The sequence below is a fragment of the Phoenix dactylifera genome, unplaced genomic scaffold (genome assembly GCF_009389715.1).
Source record: "Phoenix dactylifera cultivar Barhee BC4 unplaced genomic scaffold, palm_55x_up_171113_PBpolish2nd_filt_p 000092F, whole genome shotgun sequence".
Taxonomy (NCBI): Eukaryota; Viridiplantae; Streptophyta; class Magnoliopsida; order Arecales; family Arecaceae; genus Phoenix; species Phoenix dactylifera.
The window spans coordinates 1062406-1078893 of NW_024067680.1; the positions used below are offsets into that span (position 1 = coordinate 1062406).

Below are 16488 nucleotides of genomic sequence, written 5' to 3' on the forward strand. Positions count from 1 at the left end.
TGTAGTTGGGGCAGAGCTGCGGGCAGCTTGGGAGGGTATCTCCTACGCGAGGCGGATTCTTGGTGCCAAGCGGATGTACCTCGAGGGGGACTCATCTATAGTGATTGGTTGGATTCTGGGTGCGGATAGGTATGGAGATGGTCACCCTCTTATTCGTGAGACTCGCAGGCTGGTTATGGAGTTGGATGAGTTACAGGGGACACATGTGTTCCGGAAGGTAAACAGGGCAGCAGATTGAGTCGCCTCCTTTGTTGCGCGACATTCCGAGGAGATATTTTGGTCGTTCGTAGTTGATTTACCGCTTTCATTGTACTTTTTTACTTTCTTCTGACTTGGCAGGATGTATTCACGTTAAAGCTATATGAATTGCCGTTTTCACCAAAAAAAAAAAGACAATTAGAAATATAAAACATAACTACTAAGATCAAAATAAAATATAAAATATATTATGTTCAAGAACAATATAAGTAGAAAATAGTTAAAATAAAGCTATTTTAGATAAACATTATAAACAGAATAATCAAAAAATAATGAATAACAAAATATTAAATAATAAAGTGTGAATGAGAACAAAAATATATCGTACAAAAATCTAAATGATTAATATTAAAAATAAAAGATAAAATTATCAAAATTCGAAAATAAAATTAATGATCTATCTAAAAAATAATATAAAACCGATTATAGTCGAATCTATAACTAATTAAATTAAATATTGGTATTTCGTTGGTGTTTCTTTTCCAAGCTTTTTTTTTTATTTTTTATACATCCAGGCAAGGGTATGAAAATTATGAGTCCAATCTCTTGGCTTCTATTTCTAATTTATTTCAATTTCCCTTCCTTTTTTAAAATTCCTGATTACCAAACATAACGTAAGAATCTCTTGTTTTCTTTTGATAGCTATTTTTAGGTCGCTTGTGCCTTGCAATGCTTTGTTGAGCCAAAGAGGCTTGGGGCAGCCACTATGCTGCAGGAAGGCCTAAATAATATTTTGTTCACGTGTCCAATGATCAAAGAATTATTGCCATATCTATTATCTAGCTAATGCTAGGGCTTCTGAATTTTTCAAGTTGGATCGTGCCGAGCACTGATTTGAGCTTTTATAAGCCACAGGATATGGAAATTGCTGATAGAAATCTTTGACAGTCATATGGCAGCTACAGAAGGCTACCAATGATACGATTTTTGCTAACAATCAGGTCTTGCCAGAAACTGCACAACTTGCAGTTGAATTCAGGCTTTTCATTTCCATCCCCAGCCTCAGGTTCTTGGGATTCCTCTCTCTCTCTCTCTCTCTCTCTCTCTCTCTCTCTCTCTCCCTCTCCCTCTCTCTCCAGAAATGCACTCAGCCTGTTTGGCTTGAGCTGAACTCAGGACAGCATACAGCATAGGAGGGTGTCAAGTTGGCAGCAAGCTCTTGGATTCCCACATTGATTTAGATTCTGAGGGGTATTCACAAACTATTACTAGTTGGATTCTCCATAGCCTCTTGATCGAAACTGCAAACCATCTGCTATGGGATATGGGGGACAAAGTGAACTTGTTTCAAGAATCTCCCATATTTGTTGTGAAAGGAACCAAGTGAAGGATTGGTTGGCCATCGAAGGTGGTCAGCTTGGATGGCAATCTTCTGGGCAGTTGATATTCCTTTGGATCTTTGGAGAAAAGGTCTCAGCTGAGGCTAATGGAGTCGGTGATTGTAATTGGGTCTTTGTTCCCTTTCATTAGCACTAAGAGAGAGAGAGAGAGAGAGAGAGAGAGAGTTCAGTGTGAAGAGTATTAGCTCAGTTATGAAAAACTGAATACAGTGCTCCATTGAAAAAGAACTGGAAGATCCACCAGACATGCTTTTGAACCTGCTGCATGCGGAAAGCTGATTGGAAGTGAAGAAAAACGACTTAGTTACCAAGTATTAGGCAAGCAAAAAACAGAAAAGAAAGCAGGAATATAAGGAAGAGTTCAAGATTCATAGGAAATTAACTGTTACGAAGATCCACAAGTTCAAATGGTTGGACTCCACACTCTGATTATCACAAAACAAGAGAAGTCCTAAGAGACTGATTAGATGTTGCAGTAGATTTTACTGTGTTTGGGGCACACACTTCCGTCATCATCTAATTGCACCATTACCTGCCCGGTCTCTCTCAGCATGAGAGACACCTCATTTTGAAGGCTATGAAAATTGCAATCTGTTTCATGATCGAGGACTAAGATGATGTTCTCCAGGGAGACCGCATTCTTAATAAAAAAACGAACTAACATCATCTCATTCTTGTAGTTCTTGAAATTGGTCAATTTCACCATCTTAAGATTATTGAAATGTATTTCTGGTGCAACTGCTGAGGGCAAATTCATGAAGTTGAACACTGGAGTATCCTTCAAATCTGTTGGAAACTGCGAGTCCACAAGATCTTTAGGTTATTAGTAATAATAAAGTAAATATAATGATAATGGTGATGATAGAAATAAAAATGAACAAAGAGAACAGAGGAATAAAAAAAGATGTACCTGTAGAACTCTATTCAACTTAATAATCCTTCTATACTTTATTGGCAAGTTAACTAGAGATGAAGGGATGCGAGTGAATACTTGATGTGTGCTTCATAGACTTGTGAATGCAGTTAGCGTTCCCATATAATTTACATTGTAGAGGAACAAATTTATAGAAGTGGATTTATGAACCATGCAGATGGGCATTACAGGAATACTAATGCATCCTATTGTCTGATTTTATATAAACTTATTGCCAAACTTTAACTATAAATGTAATGTCACAAAATAGCTGTGATTTATTGTACACCAAGTCAAATCCCTAGAAGCTTAATTGTATTAATCAAAGGGAAACCACACTTGGCATATATGGTTAACGTCGAACTAATAGCTGACTTACCTCTATAAATATTTTCTCCAATACAGGGAAATTGAATTCTCTGAAAAAGTGGAAGATGTCCATCACATTTTCATTTGTCATCTGCATCATCACCAATTGAAGCTCTCGAAGGTTTCCAAATGCACCAAAATTGGAGTTGGTCGATCCAAATATATGCTAAAAGAGGAAGGACAGAAACGAAAATCAGATCTAAAACAGATAAAGAGGATTGGTAACTCCATGCAGAAATAGATGAATTTGTACCTGAAGTGCCCTGCTACATAGAGTCAGCACCTCAACATGGTTATCTCCCATCACCATTTCTGCCTTCCTCAAATGCTCTTCGATGCACGAAGTCATAATAACATCATTTAACGAGGGTGTGCTCTCGAACAAGTATTTTGTTGGAAATTTGCCATGCGAGTGGAATACTTGCAGATTAGAAGCAGATATCTTAATTTCTTCAACATTCAAACAGTCAATGATAGCCAACCTCCTAATCCTTGAATTAGGATGCGAGACTTCGATGTAAACCAGCAAGTTGCATTCTCTTAGCTCCAAACATTCTAACAGTGGGCAGTTGGACACTAGTCTCTCTACTATGCTGTCAGTAACATCAACCTGGAACAGATTAAGAACTTCCAGAGAACGAAAGCTTTGGAAGCTGAAATCTGGATGCAGTTCGCACCATCTCAGACGCATGACCGCTATCACTGGGCCGCAGCCATTTGTGTCTTGGAAATAATGTTCAAAGAGTGTGAATCTATTTTCAGAGATCAAAAGGAGGTCAGCTGGCCTGAGAAATTGTCCTGGATGGAAGTCAAGATTGATATCTTCAACATCTCTTGATACCACATGCTTGATCCAGCTTGTTACGGACTCCTGAAGGTGGTCAAACACGAACAACGAGAGGTGAAATGAGTCGATCCTCCAGCAGTGATACTTCAGGAAGATCGATCTGACATGTGCAGCAAGATCATCAGGTTCTAAACCACCTGAACATTTTTCAGAAAAATCTAAACTGATGGACCCAGGGAACCGGTGCTTCCACAAGTCTTTCCATTGATTTGAAAGGACACCAGTCCTTATGGCATATCGCCGTGGAAGCAGAGACAGGATATGGAGGCGAAGAATGTCTGGTAATTGGCTGATCCTGTCTATTTGGGGTGTCTCTTCCATTGTTCTCAATGAGTATCAGCTTAACCAAAACAGAAATCTGGATTAGGCTGTAAGAAGACAATTTGTTAATCTTCAGTAGTTTCAAAATAGAGCCATTGAAGTTGTGATACCTTTTACATTAACAAGACAGTGCAGGTTGTGTGGTCTATACTGCAAATTATAAATGTAACTACTTAGGCAAATTTTTAGAAGAATGTAAAATAGATTTTCCTACAGTTTTCACAACTATATGCATTATGTCTTGTGGAAGAGCCACAACATTTTTGTTATCTAAGGATCAGAAATATCCATGCACCAATTCAAATGATAAATAGACTTTAAGTTCATATTCCTCTTAACTAAAAATAACCTTGGAACAAAGGCTGTGAGTATAGCGGTAAGTTCTATGTTGTTACCTCTGCTGCTGATCTTCATGAAGGTAAGGAGCTAAAATGATTATGCCTTACATCTTATTAGTCTTATTTCACATGAGATTGCCTTTATATTGAACCATGATTGATATGCTCCGAAAGAAACTGATATGTTGACACTGATGCTACATATAAAGATACATAAGAACATCAGCAGTAATGTATCTTAAAATATTTAAAAAGTCCAGTCTTTTAGTGAAATCAAATTCATATAAAATGGCAATAACAAAGTCCAAGGTAATGCTATGTATACAAGATTATAATAGAACCTTATTCAGTACTCATCTTTCACTTGCAACAAGATTGATCACCAAATTTACTTTTGCATCATGGCAACTTGAAGCAACAAATCACTCAATGAAGACAAGAAATATGTATGCGATAAGATGCTGGTTGATGTTTTAGTTATAGTGTTAAAATGTGGTAATGTTGATTTTTTTGAACATTAGATAGACTAAGTATCTATTATTATTCAGAAAGAATTCAGGAAAGAGAATATTCTATTTCTAGCTGCAGCATAAACTCCAATAATAAAAATATTTTTGAGACTAAACTGTTTCAAGAGTTTGAAAAAAATTATCAGATACTTGTTTCTGCTAAAAGATTAATTTCTTTTCTTTAGGAACAACCACAAAGACATGGAACATCTGGTATATCTGATTTTTTTAGGGGCTGCTATATATTCTTTGGAGGCATTGGAAGGATAATAATGATGGTTTTAATTGATGGTAAGGAAAGACAATCATTTCCAGAAAACTGTAGAACATTACTTATTCCCCATTGAGAATATGAGGAGACCTAGCTAAAAATAACTATGTTCCACTCCTGAACTGGCCGGTACTTGCAACGACAGCAAGATTTTAGGACAGATTGTGTATTAGTTGCTAAATATATGTAACTTCATGACCCAATTAAACTTCAAAATGTCTTATCCTTCTTAGTTAAAGAGCATGAATTAGTCTTAGAGAATATTCCCAAATGGTTAGCTGTGACACTGTGTATATTACTTTCAAATTTCCCCTGCTACTGAAAAAGTGTAAAAAAAAAAGACACAAGAACAGCAATTTATGGAAGGAGGCAAAATTGGAGTTAATCAAGGTAAGTAAGTCACCACAAGGCTGTGCTCGCAATTTCTCATTCCAGGAAAACTATACTTTAAAGGGATATGAGATACTGTCATTCAAATAAAACTAGTAAACAAATTAATATTTACTAAATCAGTTATGCTCTTTGATGATGACCTTCTCTAAATATCTCAAAGTTGCTGTCAAACAAAACTATATCTAACATAAAACAAGGCAAAGACCACTTTCAAGACACAGGACAGAATGTTAGTGAGCATTTCAAGGTGCCAATGCTTCATATATCATTATGCAATTGAAAACTATATTATGCCTTACTTCGATAATATTATTATTACCAGTGAATGCTAAAAGAGTATGCTAGTTATATGAATATAATTTCAAATTAATCTCAAAAGTACTTTTTTGTAACAGCTATTTGTGATCTTCCTAAACCGTCATGTTTGTTGGGGACATTGAAAGAAATGGACTGTGATTTAAAATGATGTGGATGCCTCAAAAGCTATGAACTTAGAGGTTTAATTGTTCTGATATGTCTTTCAAATTTTAACATATATTATAGATCATGAATTCTCTTGAAAAAGAACAAAGGAAGAAAACCAGAAAAACAAGAAAAGGGGAAAATAAAATGACACAACAAGAACAAAATATGACTGTGTAACTAAAAGGAACAAGTGTTTAACTTTAAGGCCAGATTTTCTGCCATCATGTTATAAATACATCAGTACACAAAGCATGGGAATGAGCTACTTTAATTAATAGGGTTCACAAGCATGCTGTTTAAATCATCAAAGAAATATAATTTTCATTGAACACAAACTTTTCTGTTATTTATAATCACGCCAAGTGGGTAACATATAGAGAGATGGGACGGAGAGAGAGATATATAAAGAGATGGAAATGTTAGAGAGAGCTGGGATGGGGAAAAGAGACTGTGGGTTCTCTTAACATATATGAAATTTTGATGGATGAGTGGTATTATAAGAAGAGGATAATTTAAGGTAGCCAAAAACTATATACGCAATTATGTGTAGTATATTCCATCTTTTCGAAATAAAGTGATTTCCGTCTCAACTAGAGTGGGATTTGATTCACTTAGCCCATAGATTTGATCTCATCCAATTCTCGCTTGTGTAATTTTCTCTTTTGTTTTTATAAAATGGAACGTGGTGACAAACCCATATTTCCTTGAACTTCCAGGCAGACTTGATACTCAAGCAAAAGGAATATAGAATACTAGAAGTAGTTGGCTTCATGATTTGGGGTTAAACGGATGAGGCTCAAAAGGCATTTATTCTAGTATATAGGTTGCTAACAAAAGAGAGGATCGGTTTTTAATTAAATTCCTATTTGATAGCTTTGTTGAGTTGCTCAAAGATACCTTGTTCCATGGAGGCTTTCTTATCTTTTTTTTTTATATATACTAGGGTTTCTGGACTTACGGAATTTATGTTGCTCTGGGAATACATAAGTGTTGGGATTTTGTTTTTCTTGACTATATTTGTAATCTGTATTTATACCCCACCCATGCCACCAGCACCCCAACATGTCAAAGAAATTCTAAAAGTTCTTTATATATCTCCACCAGTTCGATTTTGGCTCTCCTTAAATTATAGGGTGGCCCTTTTAAACATCTAAATATTTTGCCTCCCCTTTATTGTCTCATGATTCTACTTACCTACAGCTCGCAATATCTTTTATTTAAACAGGAAAATCAAATCATAATATCTGAAAGAGTACTCTTGCTCCAACCAAAAAGAAAGAATACTCTTACCAAATATTATAAAAAGAACCTAATAAAATAAGGAAAACTGGTTTTAAAATGATGTGGATGCCTCAAAAGCTATGAACTTATAGGTTTAATTGTTCTGATATGTCTTTCAAATTTTAACATATATTACATAGATCATGAATTCTCTTGAAAAAGAACGAAGGAAGAAAATCAGAACAACAAGAAAAAGGGGAAAAAATGGCACAACAAGAAGAAAATATGATTGTGTAATTAAAAAGAACAAGTGTTTAACTTTAAGGCCAAATTATTTTCAGAAGCATGCCAACCTCCATGAGAATTCACTTTTATAATTCCACTTATGTGATCACCATTTTCACTGGTAATGTCATTAGCTATGTTTCTATTCTTTCAGCTATGTTGTATGTAATTTATAAATACAATCACTTGTTGTGGAATAAAAAAGATTCATTTAAGTATTTGACAAATTGTGTATGATGCAAGGTTCGCCATACCAGTATCAGACCCTATACCGGTGCCACATTAGCGTTCGCCATACCAGTATCAGACCCTATACCGGTGCCACATTAGCATAGTATCGGTACGATATGGTATGAGATTTTTTTGGCGTAACGAAGATTGGTACGCCACCCATACCGATACCAGTACCGAATTGGTACGGTACGGTATGCCCGATACCGTTCAGTATAGTACGTCCGATACCATTCGGTACGGTACGGCATACCATTACTATGATGTAATATTGCCCATTTTTATTTCTTGCATTTATCTAAAAAGGACAATGTCCATCCTAAGGAGTAGAGCAAAAGATAGTATGTTGCGTTTATTACATGATCTTCTTCTATTTGAATGTTGCTTAAGAGCAAAAAAAATTAATCCTATCACTTTGTAAGGTGTTGTGTGATATAAATACCAATTGTTTCAATAAAAAAGTTCATTTATATACATATATATATATATATGAAAACTTCCTTTATTCATACATATATTTATTTTAACTAAAATGAAACCTAGAATATTATTTTAGAAAATCGGAATCTTTCTATTTATTACTTTTTCTTGATCTTTCAAAGGATTATTCCCGACTTTCCCTTGACAATGCTCCTACTTACATCAAAATCAATGTAGAAATTCATTAGAAATACAATTTTGAAAATACTCTCTACACTTTCACCACAAAGTAACTTCTTAACAAGATGGAGAAACCTCAAATTGACCGAAGCCAGGCAAATCAGGAGGTTTTGAAAAACCCATAAGGTTTGAGGCCAACCAAGACACCAACTTGCCAAACATGCATTAAAGTGACCATACATGATGCCAACACATCCAGATCCACCAACAGGAGTGGGTCTATTGATCCGACAATCCCGAAGTTGGTTGAACATCACAAATTTGTCCATCGGCACCTAGTGATCCACCCGTAGGTCCAGTACCGTTCTGCCGCTGTTGCTGTGAGATCAGAATGCCATCCATCCGGCCCCTAGTCGACATGTACCTCTCAAGGGGGAGACCAAGTTGGTAGATCCAATGGCATAGAGACAACGTGGGAAGGTAGCATGAGTGGACAAGCAAGGTTCTTGCTTCCTATAAGAGCTTCTGAGTGATTGCCTGACAACTTGGGCCCGATTAAAGTAGCAGCGGAAGAGTTGGAATTGGAAATGTTTTCTTAAAGGCCTAATAGAGCAATGAAACAAGGGAGTCATCAACTTGTCTCTCTTCAAGCAAGGACATTGACTTCCTTCGACTAACTTGATTCTTCTTGCCAATTGTACATAGTCGATCAAGTTTCGGTTGCACCTTCAAAAGGTGTCTTCTTAGGAAAAACTTTCCTAGACAAGTTGGCTTTTGAATTTGAACTTTTAAAATCATCTTTACAGATTTGGAAAATGATTTCGGCTCCACATGCATGGTGTGCGGGATTTGCTCGACATCCATATCAGAGGGAAAGTAGGACAACATAGAAAAACTATGGTACCATGATTTGAGGGAGGAAACTTACCAAGTTTACAACATTAACTAGTCTTAGTTGCCAAAGTCCACTCATTTGAGTCATCAGTTGCGAAGTTTGAGCCGGCGGTTTGGACCACCTTGGAAGCACTTGCACCATTGTTGGTCACTATCGGAGTAGGAGAGGGATCTTTGACCGAATAACACCTCGGTGGCCTTTTGCTAGAAACTATTCACGGACCATAGAGGGACGACGTAGCAAGTTGCTTGTCTTCTATGTTCAGCCTCAAGTAATTTGACTTGGTTCAAGAGGTGTGTTTTTCATGTCAAGAAACCTTAGGTTATTTGCCCTTCAATTACATGTATTACTTAGATACTGGCAATCCAAGCATGTCCAATGCATATCAAACAATAGGTTGATGAGAAAAAGAGTTCAAAACATTGGTCGATAGAGAGGTAAAACATTAGTTTGAAATGTCTAGAAAAACTGTGTAGATAAAAGATAGAGGTGTAAAATTGATGAAGAGAGACACTAAGGGTATCCTGGTTATAAAATTGATGGACGAAATCAAATAAGGAACACACCTCTTTCCTTTAATAATATACCATAAATTTGGCTCAAGATGCAATTTGTGGAAACTAAGCAAGTTGTTATCTCATTAACACTATAATTTTGACATAGCCTCTTGATGGGAGTCGCTTTCCTTTGATGGCTCCTGGTGTGAGTCAGAGATCTCAAGCAATCGAGGCTAGGAAACCCTAGCCTCTGCCTTTATTTAAACGTACCCGATACGCCTTCGAGCCTCATTGTCGATCATAGTTTCTCTTTCTTCTTCTTTCGGAAGAACCTTACTGGTGTCACTGTCGTAGCCTTGCCAAAGCCGAGGTAGCAGTCTTTTCCCTTTCCAATTTCTTTCTTCCTCACCTTGCCGGACCCTTACTATTGTCAACAATGGGGTCCAAGGATGGCCGACAAATGCCAGAGTGGCCGGCATGATGGGTAACAACAGTGCCAGTAAGGACCCTCTACTATGGTCAACCCAAGGTCCACATGAAAAGAAGTTGGGACCCTCCACTAGGCTCATCGAAATTTGTAGAGAGAGAAGAAGAGAAGAGAGAGAAACTAAAAAGAGTGAGTGAGTGAGAGGGGACGAGTCTTCAAATTGGTGGCATTCCCAACCATTTTACACAAAAAAAACAATAGCACCTTAATTCTCTCACTACTTTCTCTCTCTCTTCTCTTCCTCTCTCTTTCTCTTTCTACATGGATTTGTGGACCCCAATGGAGGATCCTCTACTCCTCTATGGACCCCCAAGTGGACACTAGTGGAGGGTCCTGTACTCCTCCATGGACTCCAGGTGGACCTCAGTGGAGGGTCCTGGACCAACATCATTGCAACCGCCCATCTTGTTGACCTCCACCCTAGCTTTTGTCGGGCATCCTTGAAACCCCTCATTGATGATCCCGCCGTACAATCTTTACCCTGAAATTTGGTCTGTGCTGACCATTTTGCACAAAACAAACAATACCAACTTAGTTAGAATTTTACATAAATATCATTACCCCTTCACCTATAATATGTTTCACCTATAATTTGGTTCGACAATTTCCCATTACACTTACATAAATTAGTTTTTAGTAAAAACTTTTTACTAATCGACCTAGTTGTATATTTTTAAAATATTAATAAATTTTTCAATTATCACTAAAAAAAAAGTTGGATGCAGAATGTTAACTCTAAGTAGTAGACGCTTGAATTACAACTAGGTTTACCTATGTAGATATTATGACTGCACAATTGGACTCTAAGCAAAATCCAACAACTTGCATGTTTCATATGCGTAAACCCATTTGCATGCCCGTGTTTCAAGAGAACCATATGATCCTGCTTTGCAGCTAATAAAATGTGCATCTCCAATACTTCACCGATGAGCCAAAATGCTTCTATCAGAAAATGATAGAAAACACTCTTTTGGAGATCTTAAACAACTTGTATTTGATGTTACAAATTAATAACCATGAATTACAATTTTCCCCTTTCATCAATTAAGATCGATGGAATGTTCAAAAAATATAGACATTCAATATTGAGTTTCTCATTGATTCTGTAAGGGGGAAGCCATCTAAACTTTTTTGGAAGAGTTGGGCAAGCTGAAATCACTTTTAAACAAGTAAATAAAAGAAATGCATGCACGTTATATGGGGCCAAAAAGAGAGAGAGAGAGAGAGAGAGAGAGAGAGAGAGAAATGAAGGGGATAAGAAAATAAGAGAATGGAATAGAGAAGAAGGGAGGAGAGGTGAAAAAAGCAAGTAAGGAAGAAGATCATTTGAAGGAAGTGTGCAAAGTGCAAACATTACAAGAACAACAAGAAAAGCCAAGCCTGTCTAGTTCTTGAGCATAACCTTAATGCTTGTTATGATCTTCTTAATTGATCAATTTCTTTTTATAAGTACATTATTCTTGCTTTTCAATCAAAACATTGTAACAGATTACTGCCACTAGAGAGTCCCATATTTTCTTGCTTTGAACCTACGATGAATTTTCTTTGGAAGTTCAAGGCTTCTACAAGAAGGTACTACAGGATTAGGTTCTCTGAAGATGTTTATGGTGGTGCTAGATAGATTGATGAACCTGAGATGAAGGAAAAGATAATTAATTGTTTCCTTATGTTGGAAATCAAAAAACAAAAGCTAGAGAGGGTCGCTACTCACTAGTCACTAGTATGCTTATTGAGGTTCTTAGCAATTAGAATTTCTCCACTGGGAAAGCCACAAAAACTCTTGCTCTTTTTAAGTTCCTATCACTTCCATGAAGCCATTTCATAGGCTGTTAGATTATAACATGATTTAGGAAATAGCAAAATTCTTCATTGAATAGATCCTTCCTTTATCCCAATAGATGAAATATTCATTATATGTTTGGCAAATTTTCCTATCTTCAAAAAAAGTATAAACTTGAAGATGAGTAAATTCATACAACAATCTCTATAGTATTGTTAACCATATGTCCTACATTATAGTTGGAGAATTTCAAAAACTATAATCTGAATTCTATGTTCTAGAGATATGGCTTACCACAAAACAAAATTTATTATTCAAATCTCGTTAATTTTAAAACCTATTAATCTATAGTATTTAGTTTTCCTAAAAATTGAATTGCGCGGTTTCCGCTGCGTACCGGTGTGAACCGGATCAGTTCGCACCAACCCGCGAGCGGGGAAGAGCGCCCGTGCAGGGCGGGGCCCCGCACCCGCACACAGCAGCATGCCCACGCGTTGCCCCGCGCAAAAGGATATTTAATGCCACTCTATGGCATTTAACGTGGGGGGCGCATGTCCGCGCGCGCTTTTACCTCTCTTTCTGTTCGGTGCCAATTTAAACCGGTCCAAATCGAAACCATACCGGTTCAGTAGGCGACCGGTATGCCTACCGGTATGGCATACCCTGAGTCCAACTACATTGAGTAAAAGTCAAATGAAATAATTTTGCCTGAAAAATGTATAATGCAAAAGCTCAAGGGTTTATTGAAAATTTGGCATTCAATGACTTGCCATAATGTTTAGAAAGATTAGATGAGTCAACAAGGAAATTGTTCCACTCTTCTACCCTTATTTCTTATTTTTTTGCAACATTCACTATACATTTATTGCTTTACTTACAAAGATTTACTTTATGCAACTTCAATGATTCATCATTTTAAAAAATGAACTATTATGAGATTTAGGATGGGTGGAAGCTGGTGGAACCAAAGTTTTAAATCTCGTGGGATAGGGTTGTCCCATGGAATGAGACACGCCATTATCCCGCCCCGTCCCAACGCTGGGAATAGGGAATATTCCAAGATGTGCCATTTGGGATGCTGTGATGATGGCGGGATAGTACTGTCTTGATACATGGGATTGTACCCCATCCAATGTCCCACGGGACACTCTGCCGGGACTTAAATCCTTAGGCCGAACAAAGGCAGGATTTGAACCCAAGTTACTATATCAAGTTATCAACGCTAGTGACTTTACTGAATGAGGTGAGTAACCAATACCAAGATGAACCAAGATATCAATTTATCTTGGTCAAGATGATTACACATGGAATCTTTTGTTTAATATAAAATATTATTTTCTTAGCTAATATATCAGGAATAAGAAATTTATACTTTCCATCTTGCCATTTTCTTCTTTTAACTAACATATCTCTCATTGCATACCCATCATCCTGGAGGTTGCAGCTATTCTTTTTCTTCTTTCACTTGCTCCATCAATCAATGGACTTTGCTCCCCTTGCCGAGACTCCATTGTAATGTTATTGTTGCATGCTTGCCTCCCTATCATAACCTTTGTTGCTCATGCTTCACCTCTCACTCTCTTTTTCTTTCCTTATATCTACCCCTTCCTTGCTTTCTTTGCTTCACCATGGGATTCCTCCATCATTGGTCAATTTGTCTAAGATGAATTAAATTGTTCAATTACAAAGAAATATGAACTATGAATGACATCAACTTATTTTATAAATCCATTTTCTTGAAAGAGGCAAGCCAACAGACCAGGTCAATGCCTGAACTCATTACATTTGAATAAAATAGATAGAAGAAGCATCAAGACGCCCACAACAACAAACCAAGTAGGTAGGCATCAACTTAAGTGTTCTTCTTGAGCTTGAAGACCTTGAATTTACCAACGAGTTATCAACTTGATTCCCTTATTAAAAGGTATATGCAGCTTTACAGAAAGGAAAGATCTGGCTAAATATTCAAGGGATCAAGGTAATATCCCATGAATTCTCAATCATTCAGAACTAAGCATTGTATGCCATACCATACCGAACGCCCGTACCGACAATTATTAAGCCAAACCGGCTTCATACCATACCGACATAGTGATACTGTGGCACCAATACAAGATCGGTACCGAGACAACATACCTTAGAACTAAGAGATATGTGGTGGAGAATCCCTCAAGCCAAATGTATTGCAGATGATTCTATTTATGAACCTTATTAATAAGGTACATGAAAAAACTAAAAACATAGCAAATCATATAGAATAAAAGAAATTATTTGTACATTTTCTAAGCAATAGCTATTTTTACATTTCATTCATTAAGGTTGTTTTACTATTTTTTTCATTTAAAATAACAATAGTCTCTTACCCAGTATTACATAGTTTTAATCTAATAATTGCAAACAAAGACTTCATGAAAAAGAAATCACTTTAGGATTATATTAAAATATGGTAGAACAAAAAATAAATGATTTATGCTAAATAAAGATGGTTTATTAAACCATCGTCATTGATATCATGGAAGGAAGAAGATAATTTCTTTTTTTATAATCATCTTTGTAATCTTGACCTATTTTTTGTCTATTGCTTTCACCTATTTCAAATGTAACAAGTACATGAATACATCAAAAATTTATAACACAAGGTATATGAACCAGCTTATGTGCCAGCAATAGTATAAGTGGGGAAACAGTTAAAATACCCACAATTAGGTGTGCTTCGTGGGAACTTGTTTACATTTCAACCACAATAGACAGTCAAATCATTTACTTCCTTGTTTTAAATCAAGAAATATTTCCTAATGAAGAAGAATGAAAATTCATGAAAAGAAACTGATAAACAAGATACCATTTAACAAACATAGAATGTACACTTGGTTTAGTCACGAAGTACTTTAACTAGTAGTATGCAAAAAATGGGAAGGGCATTTGTATTGAATGGATGAAGTTGAAAATTTGGATAATGAAGTAACCTAAAATTTTTTGGTTAATTTATAGTAACTAATATCAAACAGTATTTATTGTTCAATTACTTTGCATGTCAAAACACATCGTTACAAACTTGCTTCAAAAATAACATGACTTTGGGCAATGATTTAGAATTTGGATGTCTAAAACTTCAAGTAATTCTAGAGTCTAGTAAAAATTTAAAGTCTTATTAATATATATATATATATGAGAGTAAAGTAAAAAGAGATAGTATAACAATCATGATCAATAGCAATACCACCATGATTTTTGTAACCCATAATCTTCAATAAGATATGAATAATTCATGCAAAACTACACATGCATAGGTTATTTTAACTTTTGATAAACTCAAGTATCAAGAATAAGATTAGATTGTTTTTATATTGGTAGCTTATTGCTTTACTAGACATTTATCAAATTTTCTTAAAAGCTTTATGCTAAGTATTTGTATAAGGATACCTACACCTTGATCACAAAAGACATTTGCATTATAACATTAATACATTAATTCATGAACCTTTATAAAGTGCCTGGAATTAGCCGAGATGGAACCAGAATTACATCTTTGAGGTGGCCAAATTCAAAAAGGGGACAACAAAATAGCATCATTGTAACAATATCTCTATAGATATATAGTAACAATACTCTAAAATATTTTTTAATGATTACACTTTTAATACAATCAATTATTATAAATAAATTTTTAAATCAGTTTATTCCTAAATTCATGATAGTGAAAAGAAAATAAAAATACTTATGACAATGGAATAATATATTTTTCATGAAAATTTGTTTACTATTCTAACAAATAGAAATCCAACAAGTTACCATGTCATGTTTCACTCTATGGAACAACTATGGCATAAGAAAGAAAAGGAAAAGAAAGAACCGAAGTATTGATTTGACTCTTATTAAGTTGAAAATAGAATTGCACCAAAGAGGAGAGAGAAGAGGGAAGGTTGTGATACCGTTGGTTGTAAGATGATAAAAGGCTGGTGATCATATTTGGATTTGGCTTAAATGATATGGCCATTTGAATTTCTCATTTGGTAAGAATCTTAATTTTCATATTAAATATGACATTAAAAATTACATTCCAAAAGGAGATGGTTTTCTTTTCACATAAATAACCACACACCAATGCAAACATATAAAGAAGAAGAAGTCCACTATTATCTGTTGATGAGGTCTAACCGTACTTTGTTGTAATATAGTCAAGATACGAGAGATCCCCCATTGGTCTAATAGCCGAATTAGGCAATCCATGTTTGGTCAGGATAGCTTGGGGACCATGGACTATATTGAAAAGGGGCCATGCCTAATTTGTAAGGGGCCTAAGTAGGAAGGACTAGAGAGCCTAGAGGCGCAATGGCCCTTGCTAGCATCCCCCTACACCCCCCAAAAAAAAGGAGAAAACACACACACACACACACACACACAAAAAGGCTCGATTTCTGGAAATTAGTACTATAGAAAATAAAAAGATATCCTAAAAAAGAAAATA

At 35.9% G+C, this 16488-nt stretch overlaps 1 protein-coding gene across 24 annotated transcripts in view; it reads right to left on the reverse strand.

Annotated features, from left to right (window-relative positions):
• Positions 1-1892: 1892 nt before the first annotated feature.
• The window catches only part of LOC103717301 (putative FBD-associated F-box protein At1g61330), a 33723-nt gene continuing 19127 nt past the window's right edge, over positions 1893-16488 (reverse strand). For 18 of the 24 annotated variants that reach the window (XM_039116464.1, XM_026808516.2, XM_039116450.1 and 15 more), the window contains 3 exons: positions 3134-4095; positions 2891-3046; positions 1893-2394 (listed from right to left, as the gene is read on the reverse strand). In XM_039116464.1, coding sequence (XP_038972392.1) covers positions 2062-2394; positions 2891-3046; positions 3134-4048 — 1404 coding nt within the window. In that variant the 5' untranslated portion in view covers positions 4049-4095 and the 3' untranslated portion in view covers positions 1893-2061. The other 6 variants (XM_026808524.2, XM_039116454.1, XM_017845223.3 and 3 more) reach the window with 4 other exon arrangements.